The sequence below is a fragment of the Calidris pugnax genome, unplaced genomic scaffold (assembly GCF_001431845.1).
Source record: "Calidris pugnax isolate Ruff unplaced genomic scaffold, ASM143184v1 scaffold56, whole genome shotgun sequence".
NCBI lineage: Eukaryota > Metazoa > Chordata > Aves > Charadriiformes > Scolopacidae > Calidris > Calidris pugnax.
In genome coordinates, this window is record NW_015090839.1 from 5,514,989 (window position 1) to 5,531,662 (window position 16,674).

Here is a 16,674-nt window from a genome sequence, read left to right on the forward strand (position 1 = left end):
ATGCAACTCTGAAAGGAAATTTGGCTTAAATATCTCAGGACTGAAATCTGACTGACAAAGAAAGCTCACACACTCATTTGAAAAAAAGCTTTCAGCTTTTGTTTAACAGAAGTTTTGTTGCAATCAGCAACTCCTGTTAAACTTTTGTTTTGATAGTACGCAACAAGCCTACTTCACTAGGGTGATGAATGCCATCTAGAGAAATCTTTAAATAAAGATCCTTTCAGAAAGAGCAACAAACTGCAATATTGTCCAGTACCATGCAATATGTCTAAAACAGATACATTTTATTACATCACTTTTAAAATTCCTTTTGAGAGCACCTACAACTCCTATTGCTTGATTATGAAGAAATAGGTCAGACAAACTAATGAAGAATAATTAATGCATGTTTATATTAACAAGGCTGATCTAGTAAAAAAATCCAATCTTTATTATGTAAATCAGTATTTGAGCATATGCTTAGACTAGAACAAATCAAATTAATTTTACACAAAATAGAGAACTCATGTCTGAGGTCAAGTCGCCTGGATGTTTGGGATTCACAGTTGTGTCTCACCGAATTGGATCAGGAAGGCCAAAGCACAGCTAGAGCTGAAGTTGGCAAGGGATGCAAAGAATAAGAAGAGCAACCTCTCTTCCCACACCTCTTAAGTGGATGGACTACAAGACAGGGACTGGGGGAACAATGTCTCTCCCACTGTAAGAGATCAGGTTCGTGACCACCTGAGGAACCTGAACATGCTGGGGGACCTGACAAAATGCATCCCAGAGTCCCGAGGGAATTGGCTGATATAGTTGCAAGACAACTTAGATTTGAAGGATCAACTTTCACATGGAAATTATAAGTAGAGCCACACTTCATCCCTAAAATTCTGAAAATTAGTTTAAGCCCATTCTTCAGAGTTTCCTGAGAAAAGTCAATTGCTGAGAAGAAGTGAAGGGGGTGTGTGTCTTTTTAGATGTCTAGTCATTACCTGGGACTTTTTAGCTGGGATGGCAGCAGGTAACATTTAACATATTTTAATTTATCCCAAGTTCAGTTAAAATTTATTACGACTCTCTTTTCTACTAAGTATATTGAGAAGAAACAGTAAACAGGTTTTTGGGAAAGCTTCAATAAAACCCTAGAACAGTCATGCAATCACAATAGAGGAATGCAGAAAGGTTTACAGTATTAACTAAATACCGTAAGTATGCTCAAAACCAGAGCTCCTGTATGTGCATTTTAGAAATCTGTGGTTACCCAGAGCCTATCATTGCACACCACTGAGCTCTAAACCAACGCACATAAAAGACACACGCTAGGAAATCATGGAAACAGCCTGTTCAGAACCGTACACCAAACAAGTCCCCAGGACCAGAAACAACCCTTTTTAAAAAACATCAGGAGGTAGAAAATTATTCAAAGTTAAAAAAAATAATCATTTATATTGCTAGCAATTCATGAATTATTATTCATGAACAATCACTTTGGAAGCAAAGAGAAGGGAAATAAACATGAAGGTATGATTATAATGTCTAGCAGAGTATTTAAGGATAGAAACAATTTAACAGAACAACATTGTTCTTTGATTCAGAAAACATCACATCAACCAGTCTTGAACTAATGGCCAGACAGAACAGATGTTGTTTTTGCAACCTGATATCATGTCAACTATGAAAGAAAAACATTCCAAAAACAACATCTTGGATTAAACCATACAGCACGTATAAAACTACATAAAAGACACAGAACACTGGCTTTTAGAGAACATTTACATTAGGCAGCAGGCCATCCACCTGATAAAACAGATTTAAATTGAAACAAAGCGGTATCTTACCAAAAGATTGACAGCAACCATCAAAACCAAGACCATTATGAATGATGTAATGCAAAAGAAAAAATGGCAAAGAATCCTAATGCTAGGATTCTAAGGCTCAAATCTTCATTTCTTTCCTTCTCTCTCTTGTTCATAATTGTTTGTATGCTAAATAATGCTACATGTGTAGAAAACCATGGACTTGTACTTAAGACAAGCACTACCTCTCTTATCAAGCAATCATTTTGAAAAGTACACTGAACAGGACAATCATGTAACTGCAGAATTCTCTCACACTAGGCATTAAAGTACTGGTGAACAGCTTTGAATTTTCTCCTTTCTGAAATAAATCTTGGATTACAAACCAGGAGTACTTTTTATTGTTTCTAAAAGATAAATGGCATCTAAATGGCCAGTAATTAGCTACATTAATATATCTAACTGAATATATATCTGAATACTTTCCTGAATCCCTTTCAGAATGCCTACATTAAAGTGCTGCCATATTTAGCAACACCTTAAAAACAATCTTTCAACATTTTTGCTTTAGATTTTCCTAAATTGTGTTTCAAGTACAAGTTCAAGTACATAGAAAAAATGCTAGGAATCTAGATCACTTTTCATACAGGATCACTCTTTCAGGTGTGAGTCAACTTCAAACTAAGAACAGCAAAGACATATGAAATATTTACAACAGCTTTCCTATTTTCACAGAAGGGACATTATGTCTCTGGTAATGAAAAGTGTGCCCAAGCATTTTACTAGAAAAAAAACCACCCAACATTCTACTCTAAATAATGCTCAGGTGAAAGGCATCTTTCTATCCTTGCTTTAATAACATAAACATAGTCATTGGTGAATATACATTAACAACAAAACCTCCAGCAAACAAGCACACTTCACACGACCTCAGTAAGATTTGAGAATAAGATCTATGTTCCATTTCTTAATGTATCACTGAAAACCTTTTAGCCTGGAACATGTATAAATCAAGAAAAACATCCTTACCTAGGGCCTCTGGGGCCTTCAAAACGCGCTGATCTGGGAGGATCTGGAAGCAATCCACCTGACCTCACTGGTTTATCCTGCATGGTAGGTGCATGTGTTGAAGACACTGCAGAAGTGGCTTTCAGTTCCCCACATCCTTGCTCAGACGAAACGGAGACAGTTTGTTTACCAAGATGAACTTGAGACTTCCCGTGGTCTGAAGAGCCATAGGATGAACTTACTTGAGAATGATAAGGTGAATAGACGGTTGAACTACCCATTTTTGATGCATAGGTACCAGGGGTGGGAAGCAGAGCCGGCCTTGGCGTCTCAGTAGATTGACTGCTTTGAGAACTGGATCCTGAAGGGACAGAGGAATTAGATAACTGAGAAACAGAAGAGAGGGGTGGGGGGACCAGTGGAGGTGTTGTTGAAGGTAAAGCTGGAGGCATAATAGGAATGCCACTTTGAGTGGATTGAGAATATGGAACAAATGGAGGTGGCAGCGAAACATTTGCAGGATACTGATTCTTCAGGTTTTGGAGTGAGTTCACCTTCTCCTGCAGATGGGACTGAGTGACCTTCATCTGTTCATCCCATGCTTTCCACTGTTTCTCATACTCTTGAAGCTGGTCTTTGTGAGGGTAGGTTTGAAGCTGGTGCTGCCACTGTTGGTTCATTGATCGCTCCCAATCTTTATGAAGCTGCTGGAACTGTTTTTGCTGTGCCTCATAATGTCGCAGCTGCATGTCCACTGACATTGTCTGCAACAAGAAGACAAGAGTAGCTTCAAAATACCATCCTAATTATGTTAAGAGCCACATTATTTCAGTATCACTTGTAATATCACAATTTCAGACTTGGGCAGAAGCTTGAGAAAGATCTACACTGAAACAAAAGCACACACCAACTGTGATATCTAAAGTCATTAAAGACAATTTACATATTATATGACTAGAGGACACTTATGTATAAAAGGCTTTTTTAAAACAGGACAGTTGAAGAAAGTTGTAATTAAAGGGCTCCAAGCTGTGTTGTTACTGGATGCTAACAATGGCTAAAGCCCAAATCAATCTTCAGGCTTTCAATATATACAGTCCATGGCTCTTTCTCAAGGTTTCTGCTTCTGCTATTAACCCTCTCAAGAGTTGCTTCAGCTGTCAGCAATTACTTTTCTCTAAGCCTTTGCCAGATCTTATTTGCACAATGAAGCTTCTTTCAAAGATGTACTGTCTTTCATTATGCATAGATACAGGTCCTAATATCCATGGCTTGATCTTGTCTGAGATTTTTAGGATTCACACACTTTAGGGTTCACTTTAAACAAGCAGGCAGCCCAAGCTACAAGGAAATGCTCAATACCCAGAAAAAGCTGACTCAACTCTCTAATAAAGTAATCAACTTCTACTTAATGGTTGCAACACTGGTATAATTATCCAAACTTGTGATTAAGACAGTTTCTTTTATTTCACTGATTATTTGAGTCAAAAATAATGTGAAGTGTTTTAATTACTTTAAGTGTGTATTTTTGGCATCTATGTTCACTTCATCATTGTACATTTTGTTTTTGTACTACACAATGTTGTAAAAAAGAGCAGCTACCAACCTACTCCATGCAATCATCTGTTTACCTGACTTTTCTTCTGAACTGTTTCTTCAGCACTAAAACATTCAAAGCTGAGTAAATTCAATATTGTGTTCAGCTTTGGTCCTGTATCACTCGGGTATGTCTGAAAAATCTAATGACAACTGCAAAGTCTTGTATTTCTCATCCTACTGACGCTTCATCACCATCTGTCAATTCTCTTTTCATTCTGAAGTTGAGTGATCGTAGGAAAAGGGGATATAGACTTCTACCCAAGCAGAAAAAGTAGCTAGACAAATGAGCCAGCCATGGCAAATTATTCGACTACTTGTTTTTTAGCAGATCGTGAGTGCTAAATCACCCAGAAAGTATATAATCAAACACCATCTCCTTCGTGCTTCACCTGCAAATGTGGAGGCTGTTGCATGATCTGCTGATACTGCTGTACTATCTGCTGCAGCTGGGCATGCTTCTGCATTATTCTCTGATACTGAAATCCAACCCGCTGTTGAGGATGCTGCTGCCATTGAGCTGCTGCTGCTTTCTCAGTAGATTGACTGCTTTGAGAACTGGATCCTGAAGGGACAGAGGAATTAGATAACTGAGAAACAGAAGAGAGGGGTGGGGGGACCAGTGGAGGTGTTGTTGAAGGTAAAGCTGGAGGCATAATAGGAATGCCACTTTGAGTGGATTGAGAATATGGAACAAATGGAGGTGGCAGCGAAACATTTGCAGGATACTGATTCTTCAGGTTTTGGAGTGAGTTCACCTTCTCCTGCAGATGGGACTGAGTGACCTTCATCTGTTCATCCCATGCTTTCCACTGTTTCTCATACTCTTGAAGCTGGTCTTTGTGAGGGTAGGTTTGAAGCTGGTGCTGCCACTGTTGGTTCATTGATCGCTCCCAATCTTTATGAAGCTGCTGGAACTGTTTTTGCTGTGCCTCATAATGTCGCAGCTGCATGTCCACTGACATTGTCTGCAACAAGAAGACAAGAGTAGCTTCAAAATACCATCCTAATTATGTTAAGAGCCACATTATTTCAGTATCACTTGTAATATCACAATTTCAGACTTGGGCAGAAGCTTGAGAAAGATCTACACTGAAACAAAAACACCAACTGTGATATCTAAAGTCATTAAAGACAATTTACATATTATATGACTAGAGGACACTTATGTATAAAAGGCTTTTTTAAAACAGGACAGTTGAAGAAAGTTGTAATTAAAGGGCTCCAAGCTGTGTTGTTACTGGATGCTAACAATGGCTAAAGCCCAAATCAATCTTCAGGCTTTCAATATATACAGTCCATGGCTCTTTCTCAAGGTTTCTGCTTCTGCTATTAACCCTCTCAAGAGTTGCTTCAGCTGTCAGCAATTACTTTTCTCTAAGCCTTTGCCAGATCTTATTTGCACAATGAAGCTTCTTTCAAAGATGTACTGTCTTTCATTATGCATAGATACAGGTCCTAATATCCATGGCTTGATCTTGTCTGAGATTTTTAGGATTCACACACTTTAGGGTTCACTTTAAACAAGCAGGCAGCCCAAGCTACAAGGAAATGCTCAATACCCAGAAAAAGCTGACTCAACTCTCTAATAAAGTAATCAACTTCTACTTAATGGTTGCAACACTGGTATAATTATCCAAACTTGTGATTAAGACAGTTTCTTTTATTTCACTGATTATTTGAGTCAAAAATAATGTGAAGTGTTTTAATTACTTTAAGTGTGTATTTTTGGCATCTATGTTCACTTCATCATTGTACATTTTGTTTTTGTACTACACAATGTTGTAAAAAAGAGCAGCTACCAACCTACTCCATGCAATCATCTGTTTACCTGACTTTTCTTCTGAACTGTTTCTTCAGCACTAAAACATTCAAAGCTGAGTAAATTCAATATTGTGTTCAGCTTTGGTCCTGTATCACTCGGGTATGTCTGAAAAATCTAATGACAACTGCAAAGTCTTGTATTTCTCATCCTACTGACGCTTCATCACCATCTGTCAATTCTCTTTTCATTCTGAAGTTGAGTGATCGTAGGAAAAGGGGATATAGACTTCTACCCAAGCAGAAAAAGTAGCTAGACAAATGAGCCAGCCATGGCAAATTATTCGACTACTTGTTTTTTAGCAGATCGTGAGTGCTAAATCACCCAGAAAGTATATAATCAAACACCATCTCCTTCGTGCTTCACCTGCAAATGTGGAGGCTGTTGCATGATCTGCTGATACTGCTGTACTATCTGCTGCAGCTGGGCATGCTTCTGCATTATTCTCTGATACTGAAATCCAACCCGCTGTTGAGGATGCTGCTGCCATTGAGCTGCTGCTGCTTGCAACTGCTGCAATCTCAAATCTTCCTCAGGGTCATCGGGAGGTTCAATATTGAGCTAGACAAAAAGGTAAATACTAGAAATAAAAGAAAGCTCCTTCTGTCATAAGAAAACCACACTTGGTCACTATGCAGTTTACAGGAACCTTCTCAGTGTTTGTTATTTTATTGCTCTGTATTTCAGTGTTCTGGCCACCCACAGCTTTCTGAAAGGCTGATTTTTATTTCATTTATTCTCAGTGCAACTAGTCTGATCTAAAGGTCATTAATGAGGATATTCATACATAAACTGCCTAAAGGAAATAGATTAATGTGAGTCCGTTACCTGTTACTCACAGCAAATATAATCAGACAACGGTGCTTTTTCATAATGAGGTAAAGTAACCCTGAGAGCATTATTTTTGCCACTTGGTAGGAACCTACACACCGTAAGTTAAAGTGGAGCACATGCTGCAGGGTTATCTACTGCCCTGCAGTAATCTGCTCAAACATCAGTCGTGATCTCCATAATTTATGCAGTAACTGTTATTAAGCCCACTGACAAAAGTCTTCTGTGCAAAGTTCTTACTTTCCAACAAACTCCAACATACAGAAAGAGGGGAGCCAGAATTCACAAACTGCGAGAGAGGAATTAAGAGATATTGTCTTAAAGATAGCATTCCTCATCTAGGAGTTTTTACTTTGGTATCACAAAGTGTTTCTCAGACAAAGATGACAATGTTGGGGTAGGTGCAAGTGAGTCAAGCCTGGACTTGCTTGGTGCATATGTTGGTGACTACGTAAGTTTCAATACAAAGATTTTATTTTACATTTTAACTGGTTCAGCCTTAGCAAATGTTCTTTTAAGATTGTTTTACCATATTTAGTTATTGTTACACAGTATACATGAGAATTTGATGGCATTATTTTCCTGTTTCTTTGTCCCACCTAGCACAACAAATGGAGTGGCATCACTTTACAAAGCCTACCTGAGTTTCAGTGGATGTAAGAGAAGACTCATCTTCTTTGGAAGGCGGAGGCAGGGATTCATTAAGCGGAGGAGCTTCAGACTGCTGAGCTGAAGCATTCATTTTCCCTTCTTCAGACTTTGCTCTCTGCTCAGATGCATCCTTCACTGCCGGACCTTTCATTTGCTGCTGTCCCTGAGCATGGGCTTTTGCCCTTTGCTGCAGGCTAAGCAGGTGCTGCTGGTACCAGTACTGCTGCTGTTCCTACAATAGACAGAAATTTTCTAAGACAGCTTTCATAGGAAAACCCAAGAAAACTAATTCATGACAGTCATTAAAATCATACTCTAAAGTTTTTAAATCTGTTTTGAGGGAGGCTGCTCAGAGAGGTTGTGGAGTCTCCTTCTCCGGAGATATTCAAAACCTGCCTGGATGTGTTCCTGTCCAGCCTGCTCTTAGTGAACCTACTTTGGCAGGGGGTTGCACTAGATGATCTCCAGAGACCTCTTCAAACCCCTATCATTCTATAATTCTGTGAAAACTCAATCACCAACAGTAATGCAATGGATGTCAGAAGACTGAATCAAAATTCAGAAACCACTATGTGAGGCATAGTACCCGCAGCAGATTTCCTACCTCCAAGAGTTTGCAACTAAAGAGAACAACAACAAAAACCAGAGAGATGGCCAATCACAAAAGTCAAATTACTACAGACATGTAGATACATGAGTGGTACTTATCTGTAACACACTTACTATTCTTAATGCTTTTTATTCCTAACAATTGTGGATACTTAATACGAGACTAACTCAGGTAAAAAGGGAAAATGGAGAACGAGTAAAGGAGCAGTAAAGAGGAAAAGGAGAAAATGTACCAAAAGATTAAGAGGATGAAAAGACAACACAGACATCAAATAGACTGAAAATGACAGCTGAGAAATTGTGGTGGAGACATTTGAATAAAGGCTGTGGAAAGGAAAAAGGACAATCAGAACCAGCATATAGTGAGGATTATTTACCATCTGAATTCTCATTACTTATGATTTATTCAGCAGCTGAAGAAGTAAATAGATATGGCTGCACCCAAAAAAGTATCTATTTAAGAAGTGATCAAGCTTTCAGTTTTAAATATTTCAGGCTAGAATTACAGTACTCCAGGCTGATGACAGTAGCTTCAAAGCACTGTAAGCTGCCACCAACATAAATAACAAAAGACTAAAGATAGGTATCACAACACTTAAGCAGTGGCGCATCTTAAAGAGACCTGAACGGGAACTGACAGTTCTGTATCTCTTCCAACACAAGAAATCACAGGCACCAAATCAAACTAACAGGATACAGATTTAAAACACGTGGGAGGCAGCTCTTCACCTGACATGGCCTTGTGCTACCAAAGTCCCTGCCAGAGACCACTGCAAGCGCTAAAATTTTGTGGATTCAAGACACAGCTCCATAACCTCATAGAAGAAAAATATACAGATTTTAAAAATAAGGACACCAGTTGCAGCTAAGGCAGCTCCTATATTTTAGGGAAGTATCACTATACACTCGTTTTTTAAGTTATTCTCTTAGCATCTGCTTTTAATCACTGTCACAGACAGAATGATAAAATACTGTACTTTTGGTCTGACCTACTGCAACCACTCTTAGGCTCTCATGTCAGCTCCACCACCTCTGAGAATTTGTGACTGCTCCACATCTTTCATATCTTCTCTTCTTCCATCCAAGTATGCACAGTTAAGAAAAGAAACTGATATAAAGCCCACTCAGAAACAGAAAAGAATCCAAAAGATGCAGGTATTTTAAAATAGAAGTGTGACACCAACAAAGTGGATAAGTGCTGTCTGATGAGATTTCTCAAAAACAGAACCATTCTGCCCATCTTAAAACAAGCAGAAAAGAAGTGCAAGGTTCCTCCAAAAGCCTAGCTCACACTCAAATCAGGAATGATGTTTTCTATTCATAGCAATCCAGCAGACAAATTAAACATATAGCTGTATTTTTAAAAAAGTACTTCTGTAAAACTGTAACTCGGAGATGAGGCCAACAAAAGGAGAGGTCACGCTTCTTGGACCTTATGTTGATCCTGCAATAATTCCTGCCAAGAATCTTTTCAACAAGAATATGACTCAGAAGAACTCTCATGGCTTTGAGTGGAAGATGTGCATTCACACTCCCGTACGGACTCACCCAGAAACCTTCAACAACGTGCTGCATGTAATAAACACAATTTTCAACATCAGGGAGGAGTATACATCCCCTGCTACACAAAAGCTGATTCAATTATCCCTCTCAAAAGGCAGCATAAGGTGGTTTACCATGACGATTTTGGATAATATGCTTGGTGAGCACCTATTCTGCCACATAATTGTTGTCTCTATGGATCCATTTTGTTTCCTCCTCATTCTACCAAATGGACAAAGGGCTAAAACTCATGATATGACCAGGGGTTCACACAAACAGCTATGATAACATCCTGTCACCTTTTTTTTTTTTTTTTTTTTTACTGCTGTACTATCTGCTGCAGCTGGGCATGCTTCTGCATTATTCTCTGATACTGAAATCCAACCCGCTGTTGAGGATGCTGCTGCCATTGAGCTGCTGCTGCTTGCAACTGCTGCAATCTCAAATCTTCCTCAGGGTCATCGGGAGGTTCAATATTGAGCTAGACAAAAAGGTAAATACTAGAAATAAAAGAAAGCTCCTTCTGTCATAAGAAAACCACACTTGGTCACTATGCAGTTTACAGGAACCTTCTCAGTGTTTGTTATTTTATTGCTCTGTATTTCAGTGTTCTGGCCACCCACAGCTTTCTGAAAGGCTGATTTTTATTTCATTTATTCTCAGTGCAACTAGTCTGATCTAAAGGTCATTAATGAGGATATTCATACATAAACTGCCTAAAGGAAATAGATTAATGTGAGTCCGTTACCTGTTACTCACAGCAAATATAATCAGACAACGGTGCTTTTTCATAATGAGGTAAAGTAACCCTGAGAGCATTATTTTTGCCACTTGGTAGGAACCTACACACCGTAAGTTAAAGTGGAGCACATGCTGCAGGGTTATCTACTGCCCTGCAGTAATCTGCTCAAACATCAGTCGTGATCTCCATAATTTATGCAGTAACTGTTATTAAGCCCACTGACAAAAGTCTTCTGTGCAAAGTTCTTACTTTCCAACAAACTCCAACATACAGAAAGAGGGGAGCCAGAATTCACAAACTGCGAGAGAGGAATTAAGAGATATTGTCTTAAAGATAGCATTCCTCATCTAGGAGTTTTTACTTTGGTATCACAAAGTGTTTCTCAGACAAAGATGACAATGTTGGGGTAGGTGCAAGTGAGTCAAGCCTGGACTTGCTTGGTGCATATGTTGGTGACTACGTAAGTTTCAATACAAAGATTTTATTTTACATTTTAACTGGTTCAGCCTTAGCAAATGTTCTTTTAAGATTGTTTTACCATATTTAGTTATTGTTACACAGTATACATGAGAATTTGATGGCATTATTTTCCTGTTTCTTTGTCCCACCTAGCACAACAAATGGAGTGGCATCACTTTACAAAGCCTACCTGAGTTTCAGTGGATGTAAGAGAAGACTCATCTTCTTTGGAAGGCGGAGGCAGGGATTCATTAAGCGGAGGAGCTTCAGACTGCTGAGCTGAAGCATTCATTTTCCCTTCTTCAGACTTTGCTCTCTGCTCAGATGCATCCTTCACTGCCGGACCTTTCATTTGCTGCTGTCCCTGAGCATGGGCTTTTGCCCTTTGCTGCAGGCTAAGCAGGTGCTGCTGGTACCAGTACTGCTGCTGTTCCTACAATAGACAGAAATTTTCTAAGACAGCTTTCATAGGAAAACCCAAGAAAACTAATTCATGACAGTCATTAAAATCATACTCTAAAGTTTTTAAATCTGTTTTGAGGGAGGCTGCTCAGAGAGGTTGTGGAGTCTCCTTCTCCGGAGATATTCAAAACCTGCCTGGATGTGTTCCTGTCCAGCCTGCTCTTAGTGAACCTACTTTGGCAGGGGGTTGCACTAGATGATCTCCAGAGACCTCTTCAAACCCCTATCATTCTATAATTCTGTGAAAACTCAATCACCAACAGTAATGCAATGGATGTCAGAAGACTGAATCAAAATTCAGAAACCACTATGTGAGGCATAGTACCCGCAGCAGATTTCCTACCTCCAAGAGTTTGCAACTAAAGAGAACAACAACAAAAACCAGAGAGATGGCCAATCACAAAAGTCAAATTACTACAGACATGTAGATACATGAGTGGTACTTATCTGTAACACACTTACTATTCTTAATGCTTTTTATTCCTAACAATTGTGGATACTTAATACGAGACTAACTCAGGTAAAAAGGGAAAATGGAGAACGAGTAAAGGAGCAGTAAAGAGGAAAAGGAGAAAATGTACCAAAAGATTAAGAGGATGAAAAGACAACACAGACATCAAATAGACTGAAAATGACAGCTGAGAAATTGTGGTGGAGACATTTGAATAAAGGCTGTGGAAAGGAAAAAGGACAATCAGAACCAGCATATAGTGAGGATTATTTACCATCTGAATTCTCATTACTTATGATTTATTCAGCAGCTGAAGAAGTAAATAGATATGGCTGCACCCAAAAAAGTATCTATTTAAGAAGTGATCAAGCTTTCAGTTTTAAATATTTCAGGCTAGAATTACAGTACTCCAGGCTGATGACAGTAGCTTCAAAGCACTGTAAGCTGCCACCAACATAAATAACAAAAGACTAAAGATAGGTATCACAACACTTAAGCAGTGGCGCATCTTAAAGAGACCTGAACGGGAACTGACAGTTCTGTATCTCTTCCAACACAAGAAATCACAGGCACCAAATCAAACTAACAGGATACAGATTTAAAACACGTGGGAGGCAGCTCTTCACCTGACATGGCCTTGTGCTACCAAAGTCCCTGCCAGAGACCACTGCAAGCGCTAAAATTTTGTGGATTCAAGACACAGCTCCATAACCTCATAGAAGAAAAATATACAGATTTTAAAAATAAGGACACCAGTTGCAGCTAAGGCAGCTCCTATATTTTAGGGAAGTATCACTATACACTCGTTTTTTAAGTTATTCTCTTAGCATCTGCTTTTAATCACTGTCACAGACAGAATGATAAAATACTGTACTTTTGGTCTGACCTACTGCAACCACTCTTAGGCTCTCATGTCAGCTCCACCACCTCTGAGAATTTGTGACTGCTCCACATCTTTCATATCTTCTCTTCTTCCATCCAAGTATGCACAGTTAAGAAAAGAAACTGATATAAAGCCCACTCAGAAACAGAAAAGAATCCAAAAGATGCAGGTATTTTAAAATAGAAGTGTGACACCAACAAAGTGGATAAGTGCTGTCTGATGAGATTTCTCAAAAACAGAACCATTCTGCCCATCTTAAAACAAGCAGAAAAGAAGTGCAAGGTTCCTCCAAAAGCCTAGCTCACACTCAAATCAGGAATGATGTTTTCTATTCATAGCAATCCAGCAGACAAATTAAACATATAGCTGTATTTTTAAAAAAGTACTTCTGTAAAACTGTAACTCGGAGATGAGGCCAACAAAAGGAGAGGTCACGCTTCTTGGACCTTATGTTGATCCTGCAATAATTCCTGCCAAGAATCTTTTCAACAAGAATATGACTCAGAAGAACTCTCATGGCTTTGAGTGGAAGATGTGCATTCACACTCCCGTACGGACTCACCCAGAAACCTTCAACAACGTGCTGCATGTAATAAACACAATTTTCAACATCAGGGAGGAGTATACATCCCCTGCTACACAAAAGCTGATTCAATTATCCCTCTCAAAAGGCAGCATAAGGTGGTTTACCATGACGATTTTGGATAATATGCTTGGTGAGCACCTATTCTGCCACATAATTGTTGTCTCTATGGATCCATTTTGTTTCCTCCTCATTCTACCAAATGGACAAAGGGCTAAAACTCATGATATGACCAGGGGTTCACACAAACAGCTATGATAACATCCTGTCACCTTTTTTTTTTTTTTTTTTCAGCAGATGAAGTCAGACACACACGTATTGCAGGCTCTATCTGTAAAGAGTGAGAAGAGCGGAAAGGTAGATTTCTACAGCTTGGTCTGAACCAAATGGAAGTGCTAGCATAGAAAATTCCTGATGGTGAACCGTTCAGTTATTTAAGTGCTTCTCTCCTCACGATGACTGTCATTCTTCAAGGCCAGTTACAATCCTTAAGTCAAAGGAACACACCAGCATCAACACACGCCTGTTTCCATCTTTGGCTGACCAAGAGACTATGGCTGTGGCACCGTACAGGGAACACTGATACCAGCACTGTCAGCTCCTGACCACAGGACATACCACCAAAAAAGTTAATGCAGAGCCCACGCCAAAAGGCTACTTCAAAATGAATTTAGGTGATCCTAGGCCATAGCATAGCGCCTATTTTATGCAACACTCAGTCCTTTTCTGGTAAAGATAGCAAAAGAATGGTTTAGTGCCCTTTATAAAACAAAAGAGGGATCTTAAAGAGTGCAGCAGTCTGCTGAAAGGTGACATGGTAAAGCTAAGGTAGCTTTAACAGATGTAGATAAATGCGTATTTATGGGTACATATGCACCCACACATATTTGTTTACTACTGGAAATAAATAGCAGCATATAGTACCCAAACATCAGATGGAGTATTAATGAAATACCACAGGTATTTTAACAGGACTTAACAAAAGATGCATCTGATTGTAGAGAAACACAAGAATACATCAATTTACTTCAACTGTAGGCCCATGTGAGAAACTACGCTAAACTCACAATTTTGCCTTTGTCAAGGCAAAGAGCAGTATCTTATCATTAGACAGGAAAGGGAAATAATAAAACTCATGGCAAATCGCATAATATTTTCTATGTTAAGAGAAAAACACGGATCTATTTGGCTGCAGCCACCATTACTGTGGGAAACAGAAAGAATTGTTTTCAATTCTCAGTTTAAACAAAGGCTTAATAGGATCTTATAAATGACAAATTACAGTATTTCTCTATTCAGCTTTTAAGATCATTAGCAAGAAAGCATCACTAGGCTTTGCTTTTCCCACTCCTATTGTGTAAGGACTTGTTGCTCCAAATCCTGTCTAATTTTACAACCTCAGATAGCCAAAATCGTATCAATCTGTTATAACAAAGTTACGACCAGAAAACTACAATATTCCTTTTCAATTAACACTGAATTGTGTATAAAAGTAAACAAACTACTCAAGACAGAAGTTGTTTGTATAAACACCCATAAACCAGACAAGTCGTATTCTGCTTCTTCTATGTGTACACCACAATAATGCTTGCAACTCTTATGGAAAGGAGAATGGTTGAGGAACAATCAAATAACATTAATGACATTTCAGGCTACATAAAGGTAGAGGATTTATGGTTTACTGTTCAATCTTGAGATCAGTAATTTAAGAAATCAGCAAGCAGCCGCAATATTGAATTAATATCACTTTCTACATCTGATTTTTCAGGGTTTTGGTTTTTGTCATTCAGGTATAGGTATGAAATTTTAATGGATGCAATTTAAAAGGTGTCCCAAAGATTAACCCATTTAAAATGTCCGTGACTTCAATATTATGCAACAGGATTTTTGCAAACTTAGCTTCAAATCACAATCCTAAAATCAATTTGCCAACTGAAATAAATTAACTTTTTAAAGCATGCACGTCAGCTTTGCTCTTGCAGCTGGATCTCTACAAGCCGACCCTAAAACCATGCAAAAGCCTCAGTGAACCTGACCTATACACACAGCCAAGGACCTCAGCACGTGTGCCTCTTTGTGCATGCTTAACTTTAAGCCACTGCATAGTCCCTAACTTAATGTATGCGAATGGTCACAAGTTCACTGGAAATGCTAATGTGTAGAAACTGAAGCACGCAAACTCTTTGCAAGCATTTTGGCCCTAATGTACACATTAAAGCACACCACATTAATAATAAAAACATTTTTCGCCTAAAAGCATTTCAGAACAATGCCCCATATAGTTTTATACTAGAACATCATGCACGTGTAGCAAAATGTGCAAGCCTAAGTAAAGGGCAGCTACAACAGAAACTCTTTTGCAGCTTTAATTACGTGTGCTAAGATTAAAATAGTCACAATGCTATACCGATCAGATGGACAACTGAACCATGACCCCAAGAGAAAAAGCTAAACAAGGAAATCTCTGAATACAAGAAGCACTGATCCTGCAACGTGCAATAAGCAAACAGACTGCTGTATCTCACAACAGGCTGGATGAAGTCAACACAGGTTCGGTGCAGGTTACCCACATGCTGTACGTTGGAAAACAATTCTCCAGAGACCAAGAAAACCGCCAGGAAAATCAAATTCAGCTGGGAGTTAGCCTCTTCCCTAAAGAACTTGTTTGCTTGTGAAAAATGACAATTTGTTAGGTCTTGACAACTGCCACTGGATAAAGAAGCATTTACAGAGCTTGGCCTGAGCCTCGCCACTCCTGGATGTCTGAGAGTTGCGTCCAAACCCTTCAAGTATTATGCAAATACATCATGTTTATTAACTGCCCTTACTTGGAGACCTTTGCAGCACCTAATCGCCACCGTTGCCCTGGCGAGTCCCTGCTGCCAGCCAGGGCCGCAGGGGCGAGTGCGAAGGTGGCACTGCCTTACCTGGGGAGTCATGGTGGAAGGGTCTGGCTGCTCGGTCCCACTGGCCTCCTTGGCAGCACCCTGCGTGGCCTCCAGCGGGGCGGCAGCGGGCAGGGGCAAAGACGTCTGGGGTGGGGGGAAATGGGCCTGCGATGGCTTGGCTGGGGGAGGGATGGAGGGGGCCGACTGGGAAGGGGAGGCCTGGGAGGGGAGCAGGTAGGGCTGGGGGTGCGCCATGTAGCCCTGGGCAGGGGGCGGCAGGTAGGGCTGGGAGGCGGTGGCTGGCGGGGGCTCCAGGTAGGAGGGTGGGGGCTCGGAGAAGGAGGGGGGCGGCTGGGAGGCCTGTGC

General features: G+C 39.8%; 1 protein-coding gene across 2 annotated transcripts in view; it reads right to left on the minus strand.

Moving 5' to 3' along the window:
- YLPM1 (YLP motif containing 1) overlaps nucleotides 1-16,578 on the minus strand; it is a 53,826-nt gene extending 37,248 nt beyond the window's left edge. The window contains exons 1-4 of one of the 2 annotated variants that reach the window (XM_014941772.1): nucleotides 16,348-16,578; nucleotides 11,232-11,474; nucleotides 6,574-6,768; nucleotides 2,811-3,553 (exon numbers count right to left, since the gene is read on the minus strand). In XM_014941772.1, coding sequence (XP_014797258.1) covers nucleotides 2,811-3,553; nucleotides 6,574-6,768; nucleotides 11,232-11,474; nucleotides 16,348-16,563 — 1,397 coding nt within the window. In that variant the 5' untranslated portion in view covers nucleotides 16,564-16,578. Of the gene's footprint in view, nucleotides 1-2,810; nucleotides 3,554-4,777; nucleotides 4,901-6,573; nucleotides 6,769-11,231; nucleotides 11,475-16,347 lie in introns of those variants that run through there. The other variant, XM_014941771.1, reaches the window with a different exon arrangement.
- Between the last annotated feature and the right edge of the window lie 96 nt (nucleotides 16,579-16,674).